We start from the raw sequence: 20,006 nt of genomic DNA, 5'->3' as shown, positions 1-20,006 counted from the left end.
GGGTCTAAAACTGTGACCCACGACAAATGGCCAGTTCTCCTCAGACAGGCAAGAAACCTCTGAGGTGGCCTGGTCTTAACAGACAGCTACCGATGGCAAAGGGAGCAGGAATGAGACTCCCCAGGGACTTCAAAAGCGCTCGTCCACTGGGGCAGGGGCGGGCCTCCGGCCCCTCGCTTTCCCAACACAGATGTGCAGAAAAGGGACCCCACGGGCTCGCTCTGCGCACAGCTCCGAGGCTCGGTGTCCATTAGCCAAGCTCGGCCCGGCACCTGTCGACTTTCTCTTCATGTAATTTGGTGGGAAAGACTGTGGGGGCCTGGAGTAAGCAGGGGTCGGGGGGCAGACACTGCAGTTCAAATCCTAGCCCAGCTGCTGGCCTGCTGTGTGGCCTCGGGCAGGCGGCCCCGCAGCCCCAACCTGGCAGCAGCAGAGGGGGACTCTCAGAGCTTGATCCCGAGGGGAGGAGGAAGGCTACACCTCCTGTGGGAAGTGAGTCCCGCAACTGCCCGTCACCCGAGCCTCACCTGGAACCTACCAAGTGCTTGACCCTTGCTTGCTGTTGGGCACTGGTTTTCTATGTCCTCACTGACCTCGAAGGCTTCGGTTTCATCATTGAACCCGTGACTCTCAGCCAGAAGCGAATGCACCCCCTACCCCCCATCACCGCCCCCAGGACAGGACTGGCAATGTGCACGGGCAATTTTGGTGGCCAGCACGAGGGGAGCAGGGCTGCTGCTGGTATCTAGTGGGGAGAGACCCAGGACACGCTAAATGTCCTGTGACACCCCACAGCCAAGAACTACCTGGCCCCCAATGCCACATGGAAATCCTCGTCTCCCGTGAAGCGGGGGCAGGGGAGAGGGCTAGATGGGCCCATCCACTCATGGTTAGCAAGCGCTCAGTTAACGGGAGAAATCATCTTGAGAATTAGGTTTTAAAAATATTCAATTAGGTCCATTCTACTGTGAGGACGGGCAGACTGGCCCAGCCGTGGCACAGAGCAGTCCTTCAACTGGGGGCGTTGCTGCCACTATCACCGTCATTACCACGGGACACAAAGAAACAAGATGAACACAAGGGCATTTTAAGGAAACATGACCAGTAAGATCTTTACTGTGGATTTTAAAATAATTATTCGTGTATGTCGTACCTCCTTACAGACGAGATCTGTGGTAGCTAAAAAGATGCAGATAACGAATTCCCTGTGCAGATGGAGGACCAGAGCTTCTCTAATTCCTATAAACTATGATTCAGGAACTTCTCGGGAACTGACAAGGAGACCTAATCCTGAGAGACAGCAGAGCCGCTGAGCACACAGAACCCAACGCAGAAGAGTCCCCTGCTTACGGGGTCAAGTTGAAGTGAACAGCAGACAAGTGCAGTCAACAGGGGCTCTAGCAGGACAGTCCTACCTGAGATCCTGCTGGGAGTTTTAGCAACACACAGGGTGAAGTCATTTTTTTTTAACTGTTATATACATGCATGTGTATTAAAAATAATAATTGGAAGCTTTTAACTCTACGGATGCTTCCTTTGATAACCTTTAAATATTAGGATTGAAGAAATGGTCACACCACATGGCTGTGGCAAGAATGAGGTGGTCTCCACTGGTTTCCAGCGGAGACGGGTCTGGACAGCAGAGGGCCCACCCACCCCTCGGGGGTCTAGGACTGCAAAGCTTCACAGACTCGGGAAGGAACACAGCTTTGGGGTCATCTAGCAACCCACAGATCCCATCTGGGCAGAACTCTATCTCCTTAAGAAAGAGACCTCCCACACCACCTCCAAATGCACCTGTCCCACCTCCCCAGCCTGTGCAATGTCCTGTACCTGACCGTCCTCCTCCTACAGTTAATGCCATGACCATCCCCTGTTAGTTCAAGTCTAACACTTGCAATTCCTCGAGTGCCCTCGGGCCTCCAACGACCTGACTCTTCACCGGGGTCTGTGCACCCCACTTCACCCCGCCTCTCCGTGACCTCCACTCCTGCTGTCCTGTCTCCACACACGCTGCACAGGGTCCTGGAGGCCGGGGGTGTCCGGCTCCCCTTCTGTGTCAGGCACAGGGCACACACAGTACGAAACACACGTCCAACACAAGGCCCTGACCTGAAACCCAAAACGCTCCAGAACTGGACCTTTCCTTCTTGGCCCACACACTGGCCGCTGGTCCCCCAACGTCACCTCAGAGCTCTCCCCTGCTGGCCATCGAAGGTGACATCGGTTTATGGCTCCCTGTGTCTGTGAGAATGTCAGAGAGCAGTTCCTCCGGGCTACCGGACCCCCAGGTCACAGCCCAACTGTCCTGAGCACCTACTATGTTCACCCAAGAACGAGGACTCCGTTTCTCCTCTCCTTAAGGTGGTCATGACAAGCAACAAAGACACGATAAAGACATCCAAATACGACGTTTTCATACAGAAACTTCAGTGGAGTCCATCTTCATACGGTGCCCTACTACAAACAAGGCTGGGTGACCAGTGACACAAAGATATAGGGCCAGGGATGCAGCCACGACGGAGGGCACTTGTCGGGCATGCACAAGGCCCTGGGTTCCAGGAAAGAAAAGGGGAGGGGAGGAGAGGGGAGGACACAGCATATTGACGTGATGACACAGGAAGATGTCAAGTTGAAGGAAGTTGAAAGAAGCACTTGGGTCTCTTCCAAAGTATGCGGAATATTGTGTACTCAGGAAAAAGACACAAAATTAAACGTTAAAATTAAAATATTGAAGAACTTCAAACAATCATATCACCAATGCTAAGGTCCAAAAGACTGACATATGACATATATTAAATCCAAGGTTCTTAACTGGGACCGGAGGGGAAACTTTGCCCCCGGGGACATCTGACAATAAATGTGCGCAGACATTTTTGCCTGTTGCAATCCCGTGACGTGGGTGCTCCTGGCATCTCAGGGGAAGAGACCAGGGACACTGCTGGACATTCTGCAGTGCACAGGAGAGACCCCACAACAGACTTGTCCAGCCCAAATGTCAAGAGAGCCGGGGTTGAGAAATACTGCTTTAAATCATTCTAGACATTTCAATTAAACTTTGAAAACAGATGCCAATCCTTTTAGAAAGCCATAAATCTTGCCCAAAGGAAGAACTAACTGCCTTTGAAGTCACAAATAATTTAATCAGATTTTACACTTTGATGTACAATTCACAAGTGTGGGCTAAAACACATCATCTATTATCTCCATTTACAAAACCCTGGCCTGAGCTAAGTGCTATTCTGACTCCATGAAACATAGGAGTCTTAGAATTAAATTAGAAAAATGTGCCCCTCGTTCTCTCCCACACACCCGGCACTGGGGCGGGCGGGTGTGGGTGGAGGACTTAATGATTCATGCTAAATGTGCAGAACTCACAAAACTTGAAAACAACTTGTATGTTCAAGGCTGCACCTTGCACAAGCTCAGGTGCCTCGGGACAAGTGAGCGAGCGGCAGACTGACACCGGACGGTCTAGGGTGGGCTAAGAGGTGTTGGGCAAATGCTGTTTCTAAGGGTTATTTACTAACACAGAAACACACCTGGAGGGTTAAGATGCCAGGTGCAGTAGCATGTACCTGTGTCTCGGCTACTTGGGAGGCTGAGGCAGGAAGATCCCATGTATTCAGAAGTCCAAGGCCAGCCTGGTCAACACAGCAAGACCCCCATCTCAATAATGAAAGACAGTGAGGCTCAAAATTAAAACAACAACAACAACAAACATCCTACACCGTTTTCACCAGACATGGAAACCAGGGGATCCACGAACTAAAGCAGTTCACAAATACGTTCGATTCAGGATAAAGAAATTTTTAGAAAATTTGAGACAGAGCGTAAAAATTGGGGTAGTTTGCAATTGAAAAACCATTTGCGGATGCTCTTGAAATATCACCAATCTGGCAATATGAAGCCTGCTTAGCTCCCTTAGCCAGAACCAGCTGCAAGACAAGGCCCCAGTAGATCGGTCCACATTTTGAGAGCTACAGGTCAATCAAGACCCATTAGTGAGCTATAAGCATCTCCTTTACAATACAACAAAAACACACAGACATTAGCAATGCACCCCCTTATCAGAAGAATGAGCACGTGTGGCAGTGTTACCAAATGTGCACACAGGCAGACGTGTGCCAAGGTCGGGACAGCTGTGTCTTGCTGCTTTCTCACCACAGTCTCCACCATGTCTGACCTATGCATCTCCATAGCAGCCCGGTCCTTGGGGGACTATTTCAAGTTTTCAGTTTAATAGTGTGACCTATAAACCTACCCCCCAAAAGGCCCTAAAATAACATCGGAGGGCTGACTATGGGAGGTGGGATCGTTAGTGACTTTAGTTCTGGTAATTAACAATTATCTCACAACAAAGAAGTATTGATGTCACCATGAGATGGAGAACATAGAACCGCGTTCCCTGCTCCCTGACTGGTACCCCACAGTGGAGCTACGACACCAAAGGACCATTAGCCCCGAGAGGGGCGAGAGCAGGCCCCAGGGTGCTCCCCTAATTCACTTTAATGTCTTGCACGGGGATCCTGAAAGCCAATATTGGTGAAGGCATCAATTCTGGCCAGGAGGCCTACAGAAATGAGGAACCAGAAAAACCACTGAGAATGAGAACCACTTTGGCCATCAAGCCTGCGGGACTCCAGGAACCCGTGAGCTAACGGCTTCCCGCTGACCAAAGAGCTTCTCAGAGAGCAAATCCAGCCCGGAGAAGGAGGGCCCATGTCTGCGCCTCTAATCCTCCAAACAAAAGGGAGATTTCCAAAGTCTCTTAGAAATTTTACAGAATAACTTATTCCAATTTGTGGCTTTGTGCTGCGACTTGCGTATTTTGTCACTGTCATAAACTACTTATATGGTTTTCCTATCCTATGACATGACGGGTCTTCTCTTTAAAGCAGGATTTTGGATAAGCCACAGCTTTGTCTCCATTGTGTCGCATGGGGGCTGTTAATAGCTCCTGCTCCCTGTTTAAAAAAAAAAAAAAATGCTCCTGTGACTGGGACAGCAGAGGGCAGCAGGCTGCCGTGGAAGGAAGCAGGCTCTGTGCCTCCCCTGAGCTCTGCAGGGCACTGGATGGCACCCATGAAACGAGGACTCTGGCCCAGAGTTGCCCCTAACTCGTTCAGTCAGTAGAAGTGGTTGTCAAAGTTGGGCCACGGGCGGAATCTGACATTCCACCTGTTCCATGTGACCTGCAAACTACGAGGATTTGACATTTTTAGGTGGCTGGGAGGGAAGAAGGAATTAAAAGTTCATATAAAGCATGCAAGTCACACGAAATTCAAATTCCAGTGTCCACCAACAAGTTTTATTAGAACTCACCCACCTCATGTCTACAGCTGCAAAATACATCTTTAAGACCTAAAATATCTACTATTTGACCCCTTATAGAAACAGGGGCAATTTATAAGATTAAAATGACTCTGGCTGGGTGGGGTGGAGCATGCCTATAATCCCAGCTACCCTGGAGGCTATGCCAATGCCCTGCATTTGATCCCAGTGCCACCAAAAAAAAAAAAAAAAAAAAAAAACAACAACATTCTAAGTGTCATCCCTGTTTCCTACACTATTGGGCTCAGGATTAGCCAAGTCCCGAGCACATATTGAGCAAGAGAGTTATAATTTAGGAAAGAAACCCTGAAGTTTAAAGGGAATCTACTGGCTTCTCACCTAAAAACCCAAATGATGAGGAATTCTGTCACAAAGTCTAAGGCCATTTATCCCTCTCCTTTGCCGCTCCAGAAGGAAGAGAGAGGCTAAATTAAACACATTAGATGTGTTCTAATGGTACAAACTGTATTTTCTTGACATGTGGTCCAGGAGAACTAGTGGCACTTTACACACCAGCATTTTTTATTTTACTGTAGCAACTTATGTGTTAACATCAGTGAACTTCATGGCATTAAGGGAAAAAAAACAAGAAGCCATTTAAAAACAGGGGCTTACACCACATTTCACTTAGCAGAGGCCAAAGCTGAGTTGCAGATCCAATACCCAACAATGGAACAAAGCTCCACAGAAAGTGACGGGGACTCGCAGCGTAGCCACCAAAACTGAAATCCCACCTTCTCAAGCTCTCTATGAAAACCAAAAGGCCGAGGGTCCAGGGGATCCAGACCATCACAGAACCATGCATGGAATTAAAGTAAGATTTTAAGGACCTCTGGTCAGAAACAAGGGGACAAAAGGAAAGACCTTCTGACACTATCCACACAAGCTATGTGGCTCCAGGGACAACACCCTACAGCTGCACTGCGAGTCCGGGGGACCCCAGGGTACACGCAGAGCTGCAGTCTGTTATAACAAAGACCCTGCAGCCACCCAGCTCCAATGCTCTGCCTCCCTGCAGCCATCCAGGGACAGCGCAGCAGAATCAGTGTGAACCTCTGAGTGCACAGCCACCAAGTCCCCATCATTATTTTACCTTTAGGGTCATTAGCAGTCTCCTGAAGAGCGATGGCTGATCCTTCGGGACTCTCTTATCTTTAATGGCTCCACAGTCGTAATATACTAGTAAGTTCTATTGCTGGGCTCTAGTCTCCCATTGCTTATTATGATAAATTAAAAAAAAAAAATCTGAAGTGAAAATCGTTTTATGGTGCAAGTGGGAAGGCGGGGCGTCGACTGAAGGTGAGCATTTCAGCCCCAAGTCTAAAGCTGCTGCTCCAACTGCACATGTGCTACCCCAAGACATCTCAGCCTGACATTTAATCAGTGGAGATTTTACTTAAAAAATCCACATTTTCCATTTCTCTGGAAGAATATCAAGATCTGAAAGCCCCAAGGCCACATTCTTGCATGGCGGCCATGGGTGAAGTCCCTGAGATGAGGCACATGCCCTGGGTGTCCCCGTCTCCACCATTCTCAACAGCCAGCTAACCAGGAACCATCATGCTGGGTACAGAAGGTTCTCTGTGCCCATATCTCAAAGGCACAGCAACAAAAAACGTGATACCACAATTCAAGAAAAGGAGCAAAACCACTTCCTCATGAAGGCAATGACGTTCATAGAATATTCAACACATGACCGAATTCTTTTGGGGAAGAAAGAATTCTTTCAAGTCACCATTACTTTTCTCCCTCTCAGCCAGTAGTCATCACTGCTGACATCAGTTCCCTGACCCACGTGGGCAGCAGCACCAGGAGAAGCAGCAGCCAGCACTTGCTGTCTGGGGCACTGTCCTAAGTGCACCCCAACTCCTCTTACTTACAAGAACCTCCCAGGCAAACCGTTAAGATCCTCACGTTACAGAGGGGAAACCGAGGCACTGAGACCACAAGCACCCTGCCCCAATGCTCCACACACGTCCCTAATAAGCAGTGCAACTGTGAGACAGGTGACCCTGAAGGAGCAGGACAACTCCAGGGAGATCTGCAATGGCATTTTCATATCAACTCTATTTATTTTTTGAATATGGTGCTGAGGATCGAACGAAATACCTCTCATGTGCTAGGCAAGCGCTCTACACCAAGCCACGACCCCAGCCCCAAGGACTTTTTACCTTCTGTGTTTCTGTGATATTTGAGCACTGAATGTGAATGTACTGAAAAGTCAATTATTTAATTAAAATAAAATCCTTAAAGAAGAACAGTGTTATGGGGAGTTTGCTGTGATTAGTCCAAGAGGCAGTGACATTAGAAGTGAACTCTAAAAGGATTTCTGGCCACCTCCACCCAGGTGAAGGAATGAACTCTAGTGAGCCTTTTGGAAACACTAATCTCATTTGTAGGTCCCCCAGAGCAAGGATTCCATCTAATCACTCATTGAAAATTTGCAGGCAGGGAAGCAACATCCGGCAGTTCCCGCGGAGGCTGCGTGGTTCGGGCGCTGGCGCCCAAGGGGCCAGGGAGCCATCGGTGAATGGAGCGTGAACTACAGCGACCTACAGCAACCACGTTGGGCCATCAGGCGGGAAGCCTGGTATCAGGACTCCCAGGGGGACCGGCTGGTGGGAGAAGCCTGGTCCCCAGGGCGTCCTCCCCAGCTCGGGGCGTGACCCTGACTCACTACGGCCAACCCCACTGACCCCCCCACCCCGTTCTGGTGAAGCAGCAGCGGCCCGAGGCTGCGCCCACCGGAAACCGTGTTCCCACCCATCCAATCCCGTGACCGGCCGCTAGGAGCCGTCCAGCCCCCCTCTGGACTCGGCCTCGGTTCTGCGTTCCAGGCCTGATTTCGCGGCCAGCCCCACCCCGCGGGAGCCCTTTCCCTCGCCCACGTGGCCTCGGGTCCCCTGTCCCCCGCCCGGGGCTGACCGGTGCTCTTGTCCAGGAAGTCCATGGACTCCTCGCTGGCGCTGAAGTGGCTGGAGGTGGCCTTCTTGTCGGCGTCCTGCTCCACGTCGGAGCCCGTGTGCACCGAGGAGTTGGTGCTCATGGGCGAGCGCGGCATGTCCGACAGCGAGATGCGGCGGCCGGCGCCCGCGCCCAGCAGGGGCTTGCTCATGAGGATCTTGGGCGAGGCCGTCATGTCGAAGTTGAGCTTGACCTTCTCCTGCTTGTCCGTCTTGGCCGTGCCCGCGCCGGGGTTGGCGGGATCCAGCAGCATCTGGTACTGGCTGTTGGGCGTGTAGGGCGTCCTGAAGGGAGAGTAATTGAAGACCCCGAACTTCCTGCGGATGTTCTCCACGTAGACCTCCATCTCCTGCATGGCGCTGTTGAAGATGCTTTTGGTCTTTTTCACGGAAAAGGGAATTTCTTTAGACATGAGGTAGCAATTATTTATTGGAACCCAGGCCCTGGGAGGGCAAAAGAGAAAGAAAGTTCGAGTCAAATTTAGTGATTTTCAAGGCTTTTTTTTTTTTTTTCCTGAATACAAACCAAATTAGCCTAGCATGTTTGCCAAGATTCTTAAATACTTATTCTTTTTTAAAATAAATGACTTGGTTTCAATGTTTAATTAACGATCCACTTAACGGGCATGTTCTGCCACGAGGACAGAACACAGAACAGCAAAACTCAGCAAAGATAGTAATAGGATCGACAGTCTTAGTCATTTTAATCCATTAAACACACACACACACACACACACACACTCACACACAATAAATCCCCTCTGGTTTTGAGCTGGTAGAGAATTAAAAAAAAAAAAAAAGTTACTGCATTCCTCCAATGTACCCCCAAAAAGGGTATTCCCCAGATCTCCCTCAACTGCACATGGACACAAACAGCTTTCTTATTGCTATTCTAAAAGGGACTAGGACTTCGGAAACCCGTTCCTAGAAGGAGGTTCATGTTTGTGAATGTGAGATAATTCACAAGGGAAAATCACTGCAAAGCAGCCCTCCGAGCCTTCAGGTGGGCACACTCCAGTCCCATCTTCCCAGCTCCATGCCCCACGGCCCAGCACACTCCGCACAGACCCCTGACAGCAAGGGGGAAAAAAGAAAAAAACTGGCTGCTTCACAGAACCAGCGAGCCTCGTGGCTGCAGGAGGGGGCTGGCACACCTGGACAGACACTGTGGGTGATGGCACCGTCGGCACGGGGACATCAGAACACAGCCTGCAGCACTTTTGATGACCCAGCTCAAGAGGTTGTAACTGCTAAGTGGTGGGAATAAGGTCTTCCAGGGCATCCCTCTGGGTTTCACAGACAGGAGCTCAATCCAGGTATAAACCAAGGAGAAGCCAAGTGGGTGCTGGGAACGGATGCCTGCGCCTGCTCCCGGGGAGAAGCGGGCACCTACTCTCTGCTGTGCAGAGCAGTGGGAGCAGGACCTGGACCAAGAGTCCCCGCCTTCTCATGCTTTGAAAAGAAGCAAAACTGTGGGCTTCTAGCAGTACCTCTCCCCCTCGCCACAGTCCACCCTGAAGTCCTGTGCTTTAAGAGGAAGTAAGGCATCAGTGGGGGTGGGATGGAGCACACAGGTGCCTTATTGCCACTCTTGGCTTCTGACAATAGCGGCTCGTGACAGAAACCAAAAGTGAAAGACCCTGAAATGTCCAGCTGTTCTCTGAGTGTCAGAAATGACCAGCATCCTGACAGCCACCTTCCTGCTGCGGCCTGAAGCCTTACCTCCCTCAGGATCGGAAACAAAGGCCTCTCTCCAGTCGCTCGCAGGCCGGACAGGGCGGATCTGATAGGAGGTGAAGTCCCCAAGGCCTCCCCAGTGGAGCAGACACAGTGGACCTGAGCCAAGGGCCAGGCACCACCAGGGACTCCTGAGCCTGCAGCCACATCTTGTGACCCTGTTTCTGCCCAGACTTTTGTGTGCTTCAAGTACATAACTGTCTCCTCCCAAGTTCCTAGGTGCCTTCAAAGGGGCCTTGGGAAAGTGCTTCTTTCCCTCAAAACGAGCCTAGAAAATATTTAAAGGGAAATTAGATCTGCTTTACTATATAAAGTCTCTGGGAGAGGACATGTCCTGAGAGGTCCCCAGCAGCACCCTACAGGGCCCAAGGGCTAGAGTTACACTCTCATGGTTCTAGCCAGTCTGGCTACATGCTAGCTGAGTCACCCTGGGCAAAGCACTGACCTTGCTGGGCCCCCCGTGTTCTTATCAGTAGAAAAGATAAAAGCAACTTACAAAAACAAAAATATAACCCCCCCCCAAAAAAAAGCGACTTAAAATAGTGCCTATTGCACAAGCAGTACTCAATTAATGTTAGCTTAAAAAGAAATTCTGAGCCAGGCGCACACCTGTAACCCAGCTGGGCTCGGGAGGCTGAGGCAGGAGGATCACAAGTTCAAAGCCAGCCTCAGCAATTTAGAGAGGTGCTAAGCAACTCAGAAAGGCCCTGGCTCTAATAAAATACGAAATAGGACTAGGGATGTGGCTCAGTGTCAAGTGCCCCTAAATTCAATCCCCAGTAACTCCCAAAAAACAGAAAAAAAAAAAATCTGCAAGTATTTAATAAAATAGTTCTTTTTTCATTGTTGTTGTTGTCGTCTAGTCTTTTTTTTTTTTTAAACAGATCCTGATATGTTACCCAGGCTGACCTTGAACTCTTAGGTTCAAGACAGCCTCCAGCTTTAGCCAAGTAGCTGGTATGACAGGCCAGCATCACCACTCCCAACCCAGTTCCTAAATTTTTAACTTGGCTGTGCATGTGCAGGTCTATCATAAAACTTAAAAAAAAAAAAAAAAAACACACAAGCAAATTCTTCTAGAAGACAAAAGGCATGCATGGGAACACGCCTGGAGTCGGGCAGGAGCCCCCAGGCCCACGCCAACACTCACTAAGCTGACAGGAGCTGCGCGCTGAGTTCTCCCTCCGCCGACCTACTTCACTTGGGCGTGTTCAGGCTTATGTTTTGGCTCCTCCACCCCAAGGTGAGCTCCCCGAGCAAGGGACAGTAGGTTGGCCTCTGGTGTACCTCTGAACTCTCTGAGAAAGGGACAGTGCATTGGCCTCTGGTGCACCTCTGAGCTCCCCGAGCAGAGGACAGTGCATTGGCCTCTGTGCCAACGAGCCTGGACTCTGGGTCCTGCTGCTGGGTTCCACCACAGCAGCTGTCCTTGAGCCTGCCCCCCTGTGCCTGCCTCTGGGGAGGCAGCAACCCTTCCTGGAAAGAGGGACTCCCCTAGGGAGAAGCTCCCCAGCAGGCATGGGCAGAAAGGTGGCTGTCAGGACACAGGATGCCGGTCATTTCTGACACTCGGAGAACAGATGGACATTTTAGGGTTTTTCTGTCACTGCAGCACTGTAGACGGTCTTTATCAAATCCCCTGCCTGGACCCCCTCACCCAAGTTCAAACCAACAGGGCAACACAGTCACTCTGCAGGGTAGGGGGTACTAGAGACGCTCAGAGGGGCAGGGCAGTCTCACCACCTAACACAAAGGGCTGACTCCCCGGCGGCTCCCACCTAGAACCAAAGACTGAACCTGCGAGCTGTGGGGACAGCCTCTGCCCACCGGGGAGCAAAGCCCACGCTCTTCCTTCTCGCAACCTGAGCCACTCTCAGCGGATGGCTGTCAAGGGAAGGACCAGAGGTCTCTGCAGGATGGTCCCAGAAGAGTGAGCTGGATGATGGACTCAGCTCCTGGTGCACTTGTTATGTGGGGCAAGCACTGCTATCCCTGTCACCTACATCCCAGTGCACGTCCCCACACTGTGCCAGCCTACAGAATAGGAATTCTGGATCACCAAGACCGCTCACTTTCCCACGCTCTGATCAGGACATGGGATCAACAGGCTGCCAAGGATTCTTCCAGCTCTTCAAATAAGAACAACAAGTCCTGCCCACCCCTGGGACCCGGTCTCCCACCATCCTCTCCTCCCTGCTCCCTGTTCTAATCACACACCAGGTCCACCCTTCCCTGCCTGAGCCTCTGCTCTTGCTGCCCACTCTGCCCAAACCTTTGCACCAGGCCCACCACCACCTCCTGATGGAGATAGCTAGCCCAGCGGACTCCTGGGTGTGGCCCATCTTCCCAGCCATGGTGTCTGCCTGCCTGTTCACTCCCGCGTCCCCAGCACCCAGCACCCAGGCTGAGCAGGCTGCAAATGTATACTTCTTTGAATGAAAATTTAATAAAAGAATTTCCAGCAGATTTCCAACAAGAGCCATTGAAATCCAAATATGATACCTCCTATCAAACCCAGTGCCCTATCAAGGAATTTCCATCTGGTCTCCTGACAAAGCACTGTCGGGATTCCTAATAAGGAAGTGGGTTACTTTGGAATTCACACTGTTCTTTGATCTGCAAGACCTCAAGCAACATTTCAGAATACAAACTGCATTTTCTGTGTATTCCTTGTGGGGTATAATTTGTGCTGCGTGTATTTAAACAGACTCCCCTATGCATTCTCCAAACTGCAGGGGCAGGGGCCGTCCGGTGTGAGCCTCATTTAACCCTAAGGGAACTTGCCAGGAGAGGACTGCAATATAAACCTGCTCATCCCTGTCTACCTGTTGTTCTGAGCGCAGGGGCTCTGCCCCAAAGGGAACTGCTATTAGCTGAAAGGCACTTCCCGGTGTGTGGCGGAAATGGGGAGGGCAGAGATGCTGGGAGGGGAGGCTCACACCTGTCAAAACAGCAGCCCCTGGTAATTTCCCAGGTTAGCTACAGAGAAAAGGGAACAGGAGGGAACTACCCAGCAGGATGATAAGAGATTCATTTACCGACAATCTGGGAAAATACATCTGATCCCTGAAAGCATTATTTTGAAAAGCAATTTGCACAGAGATTTAATTTATGACGGGAAAATAAAAAAATAAAAAAGGACGGCAGCACTTAAAATAGCCCGGGAATTCATTCCGATGCCAGTTAGATCAACAAAACCACTAAAGTAGGATTATTTTCTAACGTACCTGTAAAAAAAACTGAAGCCCACACATTATCAGGCTTAACACAGCACAGGAAAACATTTCCCACTACGAGATCAAGGGTTGGTATCACAACAGTAAACAAATCACAGCCATACCAGCAAACAACAAGAGGAAAAATCAGCTTTTAAAAAATGGTAATAATAATAAAAATAATAGCCATACCCTCCACCTCTTTTCTTATCCAATGACAGTGTCAAAGGTTCGGGTGAAGCTACATGTTCAAAGCCTGTTTTTAACGCCCACCTGTCGTGTTGTCCAAAGAAACGGGCATCGACCTGCCCGTCCTTATCCCTCAGGGCTTTTGCAGGCCAAAATGGAAACCCCTTCAGTTTTGCCCAGACCAAAGGATGTGGATTGCTCTAGAAGAAAAACAGAACCCAGAGTTGGCACACATTTGGCAGTGAGACACACTTCCCGGCTGGGGAGGGCGAGATAGCGGGGAGAAGGCGGCCACAGAGGCCCCGGTGGGGTTCCCCAGAGAGGGGGGCCGCGGTGCCTGCACAGAGCTGGGGAGGGCTCCAAAGGGGAGGGGACAGAACCTGAGGACAACAAAACTAGGCTGGAGTCCTGGCTCCACTGTCACTTGGATGGCTGTGAGCAAGGCACTTGCCTTCCTGCACCACACAGAGCCCTGATGCCACTCTCCCCCCAAGTGTGGGCTGACGTGCCCTGGGTCAGCACAGAGGGCAGCAGAGGCTGAGTTTATTCTTTTCATTTTCTTTATATATTTTTAGTTGTAGATGGACATAATACCTTTATTTTGTTTATTTGGTTTTTTTATGTGGTGCTGGGGATCGGACCCAGGGCCTCCCACGTGCTAGGCAAGCGCTCTGCCACTGAGCCCCAGCTATCCAGGTGTTTATCTTCAAGGGCCTGAAGGGACATAGGCAAATTTTGATTCTCCCTTCACTTGCCCGGTCATGCCCCTCCAGCCCTCCATCCCCACCCCTCTACCCACCCACCCCCAATACACTTCTCTCTGATAAATACCAGTTGGCATGTACAGGGCCCTGGCTTTGACCTCCAGCGTCACAGAGGGCAAAAATAAACACCACTTTGGAAATTCAGATCCACAGTAAGAAACCAAGGTGTCTTTAGGTCCTGCAAGAACCATGATTTGTTCTCTCCTCAGATGCCACCAAGGTACTCGGTCCTTCCAAGGAAACTAAGGCCACTTGGGGTGAAGATCGCACTTCACCTTGCAGCCTGCCATGGCCTCTGTCCCTGAGCTGGCATCTACTCTGCCCTCATCCTTCACGAGGACAAGGTGACTGTCACAGAGGATAAGATCAATACCCTTGTTGGGCAGGTGGTGTAAATGTTGAATCTTTTTGGCCTGGTTTGTCTGCCAAGGCCCTGGCCAATGTCCACCCTGGGGAGCTGCATTTGCAACATCAGGGCTGGTGGGGGGGGCTGCAGCAGCAGGTGCTATGTCAGCAGGAGGTCCCTCCCCTCCCTCCCTCTGCCCCAGAGAAGAAAATGGAAACCAAGAATCCAAGGTTCAAGCATAGGCTTTGGTCTTTTTGACAGCTCTTAACATTTTCAATAAAAAACTGAACTTTGCTCTTTGCTAATTAAAAAAAAAAAAAAAAGGAAAAAGAAAGAAAATACCACCATGGACTGGAGGAGAGTCTATAACATTAATCCATGAGAGATTTCTAACCTTCTTAAACAGGCCCAAGAAGATTTGTGGATGACACACTCATCAACACTCTCAAAACTCTCAGCATTATTCATGCACCCTGTGACCCACATCATGCATGTCCTGTCCCCCACATCCCACATCCCCCACCTCCCCCCGCCTGCATCCCACATTCCTACCGAATTCCCTTCGACTCTGGGTTCTGCACTTCTCCCGGGTTAACTAGTTCTCGCACACGAACAGCCTAGGAGGCTTATTCTATCTAGGGTTATTTTATCAGTAAAAACACGTATTAGAACTTCATCCAAAGTTTCGTCTCCTAAGCCCCCTGGAGAAGGCTGAGCCATCAGAGACAGAGTTCAGAAAATGAAATAAGGAAAGTAAATCCAACTTACACAAGGCTCGCAAAACCAGTTATCTCGTTTTTGGCAAGCAGCTAGATAACATTCTGGACATACTTCAATTTCATTCATCTGTAAAACAAAAATACATTAGAATATGTCAACCAGGAGCCTCACATCTGGGAGGCCTTCATAAACGCTTGCTGGGTTTTTTTTAAAGTGTTTGTGCTTTTATTTGAATGTCCAGGGATTTTTTTTTTTTTTTTTTTTTTTGTGATTTGGCTGTTTGCTGGATTTGGTTTTTAAGACAGGGTTCTTGCTGTGTTGCCCAGGCTGTCCCAGAACCCTGGGCTCAAGGGATCCTCCCACCCCTGAGGAGCTGGGACTGCAGGCTCACACATAGTTTGCTTAATGATTTTAATGATCTGGGCCACAGTGGGAACACCTTGGAAATAGATCCCACCTTGGCACCACCATCACATTCTGGACCAAGGACACCCCAGGTATCCAGCCCAGACTCTCGCCCCACAACAGCACATTCCCCACGCGGGGCCCAGAGCCACAGAAATCTGAACTTGCTTCAAAAGCTTCCAGAGACTTCCCTGCACTGGGTCTGCAGGCAGGTTCCTCACCCCTCCCCCGCCCCAGGAACTTGGCAAGGTCTGAGGCATTTTGGATGGTCACACCTGGGGGGTTCCCAAATACCAGTCATGCCAATTTGAGAAACTATCAATGAAACCTAAATACCTGAAGCACACCCTGGACTCAGCTCACCTGGTACCAGCGCCGCTCTCTAAGCCCTTCCGGCTGCTCTGTCCCCCAACACACCATGTTCCACTTCCATTTCTAATCACACCATCCCTACTTTATTTCCAGTGACAACAACCCCAAAATCCAACTCCTTCCCTGTCCCTTTCCTGCAGAAGACAGCACACTTCTCGAGTAACTTCCAGACTCAGAATGTACAGCCAGGAAGCTCCTTGATCCAACTTCACTGCCACCATTTCCTAGCTCAGTAACTTTAGGAAAAGATGCTCCATATTCCCTGATCCTCCCCTCTTCTTCGGAAGGAAAAGGGTGCCATCGGTACCCAACCCCAGGGTTAATAAAAAACACGGAATGAGCCAGATGACACAGTATCCACAGACGTGAACAGCTGTCCAAGACTTGGGGAGCTGTGGCCTTCTGAGTGCTCTCTGAGGATCGACTCAACAATGCCCAACGAGGGGAGATTTTTCTTACCACCGTTTTTCAGGAGGAGAAAATGAGGCCCAGAGAAGTTGAGGAACCTGTCCAAGGGCCCAGCACCAAGGTGGCAGGGTCAGGAAGTAAACCCAGGCAACCAGGCTCCAAAGCCCTGAAGCTCCCCCACACCATGGTGAGCTGCTGCGACTGTCTCCCACGTCAGCAGCCCCGATTTTCTCTTAATCACCTATCACCACGCCAGGGGCCACTTACTGAAAACCAACTGACTTAACTGGTGACCAAAGACATGAGTGAATGAAGGGAGGGAGCACCTCCTCCCACCCCACTCAGCTGCTGGGCTCTTCCAGAGGCACACCGCACACAGCCACCTGTCATCCAAAAAAGGCAAACTGGTGACCACAGTGAGGGAAGACCACCTCCCCGCTGTCCGCTCCCAAGCTGTTGTGTGAAGTGTAACCGCTTTTCTGGAAGACAACCGGGAAGCATCTACCTAGCCCTCTGCCCTGTTCACATCCTCCGACCTGGTCACTGTGTATCTAAACATTGTGCAAAGTGACCATCAGAAGCAGATGGGACGGAGGGGCAACGGCATGCATCGTCACCTTAGGTAAAGTGCTGTCACAAGTAGGTTCCACTCAAATGACAAAAAATGCCCGTGGATACTACGCAGCCAGGAAAAATTCAGTTCTTCCCATGTGTTCAATTACCCAGAAAATAGAAAGTACTCGAACTTCAAGTGAAAAGGCAGTTTAGAAAATCTCACTTTCTCTCTCTGTGGACACACACAGAGGCATGTGCCTCGTGGATGCTCCCCAGCCATCCCAGGCAGGTCCTCTTAGGAAGGAAGGGACAGATACACAAAGACGGGTCTCGGTTTGCTATTCTTACAAAGGGATCTGGTAAAGAACGCCGCCGCCCCCCCCATCACTCTGGTTGCCATCTTGTCCCACCACACAGAGTCTCACAGCTCACAGACCCAACAGGTCCAGCACAGCCTGCGGGGGTCCATAGGACAGCCACTCCAGGACACCCCGGCCCCCCTACGGAACCTTCACCCAAACCTCATCTTCAGGAGGACAGAAAGGACACCGACTCCAAGCCACAGGCTATGCAGCCAGGGCCAGACACAGCGAGCTCTAGTGACAACCAGGAAAAGAGCTCAGGACCCCGGCAGTGGCCAGAACCTCAGGAAGAAAACCACAGAGGAGCATCTTCTCCCTGAGGCCACCGGGAGGCAAAGGCGCTCATCACACCGCGGCCCCTCTCCTGTCGCCTTCACTTCCTTCAAGAGACGGGGACGCGGTCGGCCCCGCAACCAAGCCCACGGTGGCCAGGGCCCCCCACCGCGCCTTCAGATCCCAGCACCCAGCTCTGGATGCGTCTACAGGTCGGCGGGAAACACATACCTCGTGTTCACAGATTTTGATGACTACTTTTGCTATTTGCGTCAATTTGTGATTTCCTAGGGGAATAAGAAAATAGGATTAATTCTACCGGAAACACTGTAACACCCCACCTTGCAGTTACATGTCCCCTGGCAACATTTAGCTTGCTTTCCTCCAGCAGCTGACCAAAATTTCTGCTTTCTAATGTCAGTTCCGATTATTCGCCCTTCAAGACCAACCAGTCTTTGATGCCTCAAGGTCATCTCCCAAACCGAGCAACTGGTGTGGCTTTCCCCAGATCATGGATTAATATCTGAAAAAGGTGTTGATCTTCTACAGGCTCAAAAGTCCTAGGAGCCTTACTGTACCCGTCACCCCAGACTGCAGCAACCCAAGAAGGCAGCGGGGACGTCACCACGTGGCTGGGCCAGGGGCTTCCAAAGAATCCTCCAGTAGCCACAGCAGAAAGCAGGGAAGAGCGTTCAAGTTCAATTATCAACTAAGCCAAGGTCAGGTTCTTCCACCAGGACACTCATAACAAAGAAGAAACCTGGACAGGTCTAACCCAAATCCTCACCTTTGCTCTAAAGCAGAGGATGAGGTAGTTAAAAAAAAAAAAAATCATGCTTTCTTTGACCCTTAGAATATTTTCAGAAATTTTACATTTGTTGACAAAGAGATTTCACACACACACACACACACATATACACACAAGCGCACGTGACCTAGATATCCAGCTCTTTAGGTCTGAGGACCCTCTAACCAACAAGCCCCGGGAGCTACCAACAGCAGCCTCTCCAAACAACGGGGAGTCCCTGCTCCCCTCACCCCACTGGCCATCCCCGCGGCTGCTGGTCTTCTCCTTCCCCTGACCCACTCACTCACTCTCTCACATGCTTGGGGGGCCTCTCTGCTCATCGCCCAGCGCCTACCCTTTCTCCGGGCCCTGCAGTCTGCGGGCTCCTGCTCAGGGAGCCCCCCTGGAACGCTGGCTGAGGGTCTGCACTACGCAGAGAACAAGGGCAGACCCACCCCGGGAGGAGTCACCTCCGGGTGCAGAGATCAAGCACATACAAACAGCACCACTCGGGAATCTGGGTGATGCAGCCAGGTCAGTAGAGAGCCCAGGACAGAGACCTCCAACGACCTGGGCCTCAGGTAAGGAGTCTTAGAGGCCGAGAGGCTGAGGCACAGGGAAGGCCAGGGAGGCGGAGGCAGGTGGAGGGTCAGCCACAGGCACCACCCAGCACAAGCACAAGCTGACCTGCAGACCAGGGCACCAGGTGGGCAGGACACGGAGAGACCCGCCCAACCAGAGGCAGACAGAAAAGAACCTTAAGGAAGGTGCCCAGAGGAAAATCAGATGGAAATTCTCCTCCATCCTCCAAATCCACGAACACACAACCGTCAGCACTAGATCCAGCACATAAAGGGCTCCGGCAGCGAGCCACAGAGTGCAACAGCCCAGCTGAAGTGAACAGTCGGGGGGTTTCACCCCAACACACAAATCACTGTGAAGTACATGAAATGACCACTCAGTCCCTGGCCATGGGGAAAGGGCAAATCAAAGCCCCTGGTGTCATAGGAGACATTTCACGTCACCCAAGAACGGCCTCGTCAAAAAGCCAGGCAGGGCCAGGATGTGGGACGCTGGACATCACGTGTCTGCCCGTGGAGCACCCTGACATGAGCTCTGTGCACGCACTGGGACAAGAGTGCTCATGAAGATGACCCACTCGATGGTGCAGCACCAGACAGCCAAGAGCCACGGGCACACCTGCCCAGACCACGGGCACCACAGGAGTCCCCGGCAGCTTCCTCTACAACAGCCCAAAGACGGAGACCACCGGAACGTCCATCATTAACCAGGGGAAGGGACCGACCTCGGCGTGCTGACCACGCGAAAGATCACCTGGCAACTACAAAGGCGCGATCCTCAGTTACGCCAAATCCCAACGCAGGGTGTGTGCCCCCACACCGAGAGCACCCCCAGCCCCGTCCATCTGGAACTCTAGGCCAGAGAGGGAGAGAAGAGCTCCAGCAGAAAGAGGTGACTGCGAAGCCGCCACCTGACCTGAGGTGTGGCCCTGCGCTCGTCCAAGTCACTGAACGTGCTCATGAACCTGCGCATTTCCCTGACATTTCCACCTCCG

At 51.0% G+C, this 20,006-nt stretch overlaps 1 protein-coding gene across 28 annotated transcripts in view; it reads right to left on the bottom strand.

The window, feature by feature from the left end:
• The window catches only part of Zmynd8 (zinc finger MYND-type containing 8), a 98,783-nt gene that overhangs the window by 33,382 nt on the left and 45,395 nt on the right, over window positions 1-20,006 (bottom strand). For 27 of the 28 annotated variants that reach the window (XM_046433643.2, XM_046433644.2, XM_046433637.2 and 24 more), the window contains 4 exons: window positions 17,875-17,930; window positions 15,317-15,394; window positions 13,523-13,638; window positions 8,260-8,741 (listed from right to left, as the gene is read on the bottom strand). In XM_046433643.2, the coding sequence (XP_046289599.1) occupies window positions 8,260-8,741; window positions 13,523-13,638; window positions 15,317-15,394; window positions 17,875-17,930 (732 nt within the window). The remainder of the gene's footprint in view (window positions 1-8,259; window positions 8,742-13,522; window positions 13,639-15,316; window positions 15,395-17,874; window positions 17,931-20,006) is intronic. The other variant, XM_046433653.2, reaches the window with a different exon arrangement.

Source organism: Marmota monax, unplaced genomic scaffold (genome assembly GCF_021218885.2).
Source record: "Marmota monax isolate L192 unplaced genomic scaffold, Marmota_monax_Labrador192_F-V1.1 WCK01_AAM20220418_F8-fsc00014, whole genome shotgun sequence".
NCBI classification, from domain to species: Eukaryota; Metazoa; Chordata; class Mammalia; order Rodentia; family Sciuridae; genus Marmota; species Marmota monax.
The sequence above is the reverse complement of the archived record's forward strand: the minus strand, read 5'-3'. Positions and strand labels throughout refer to the sequence as shown.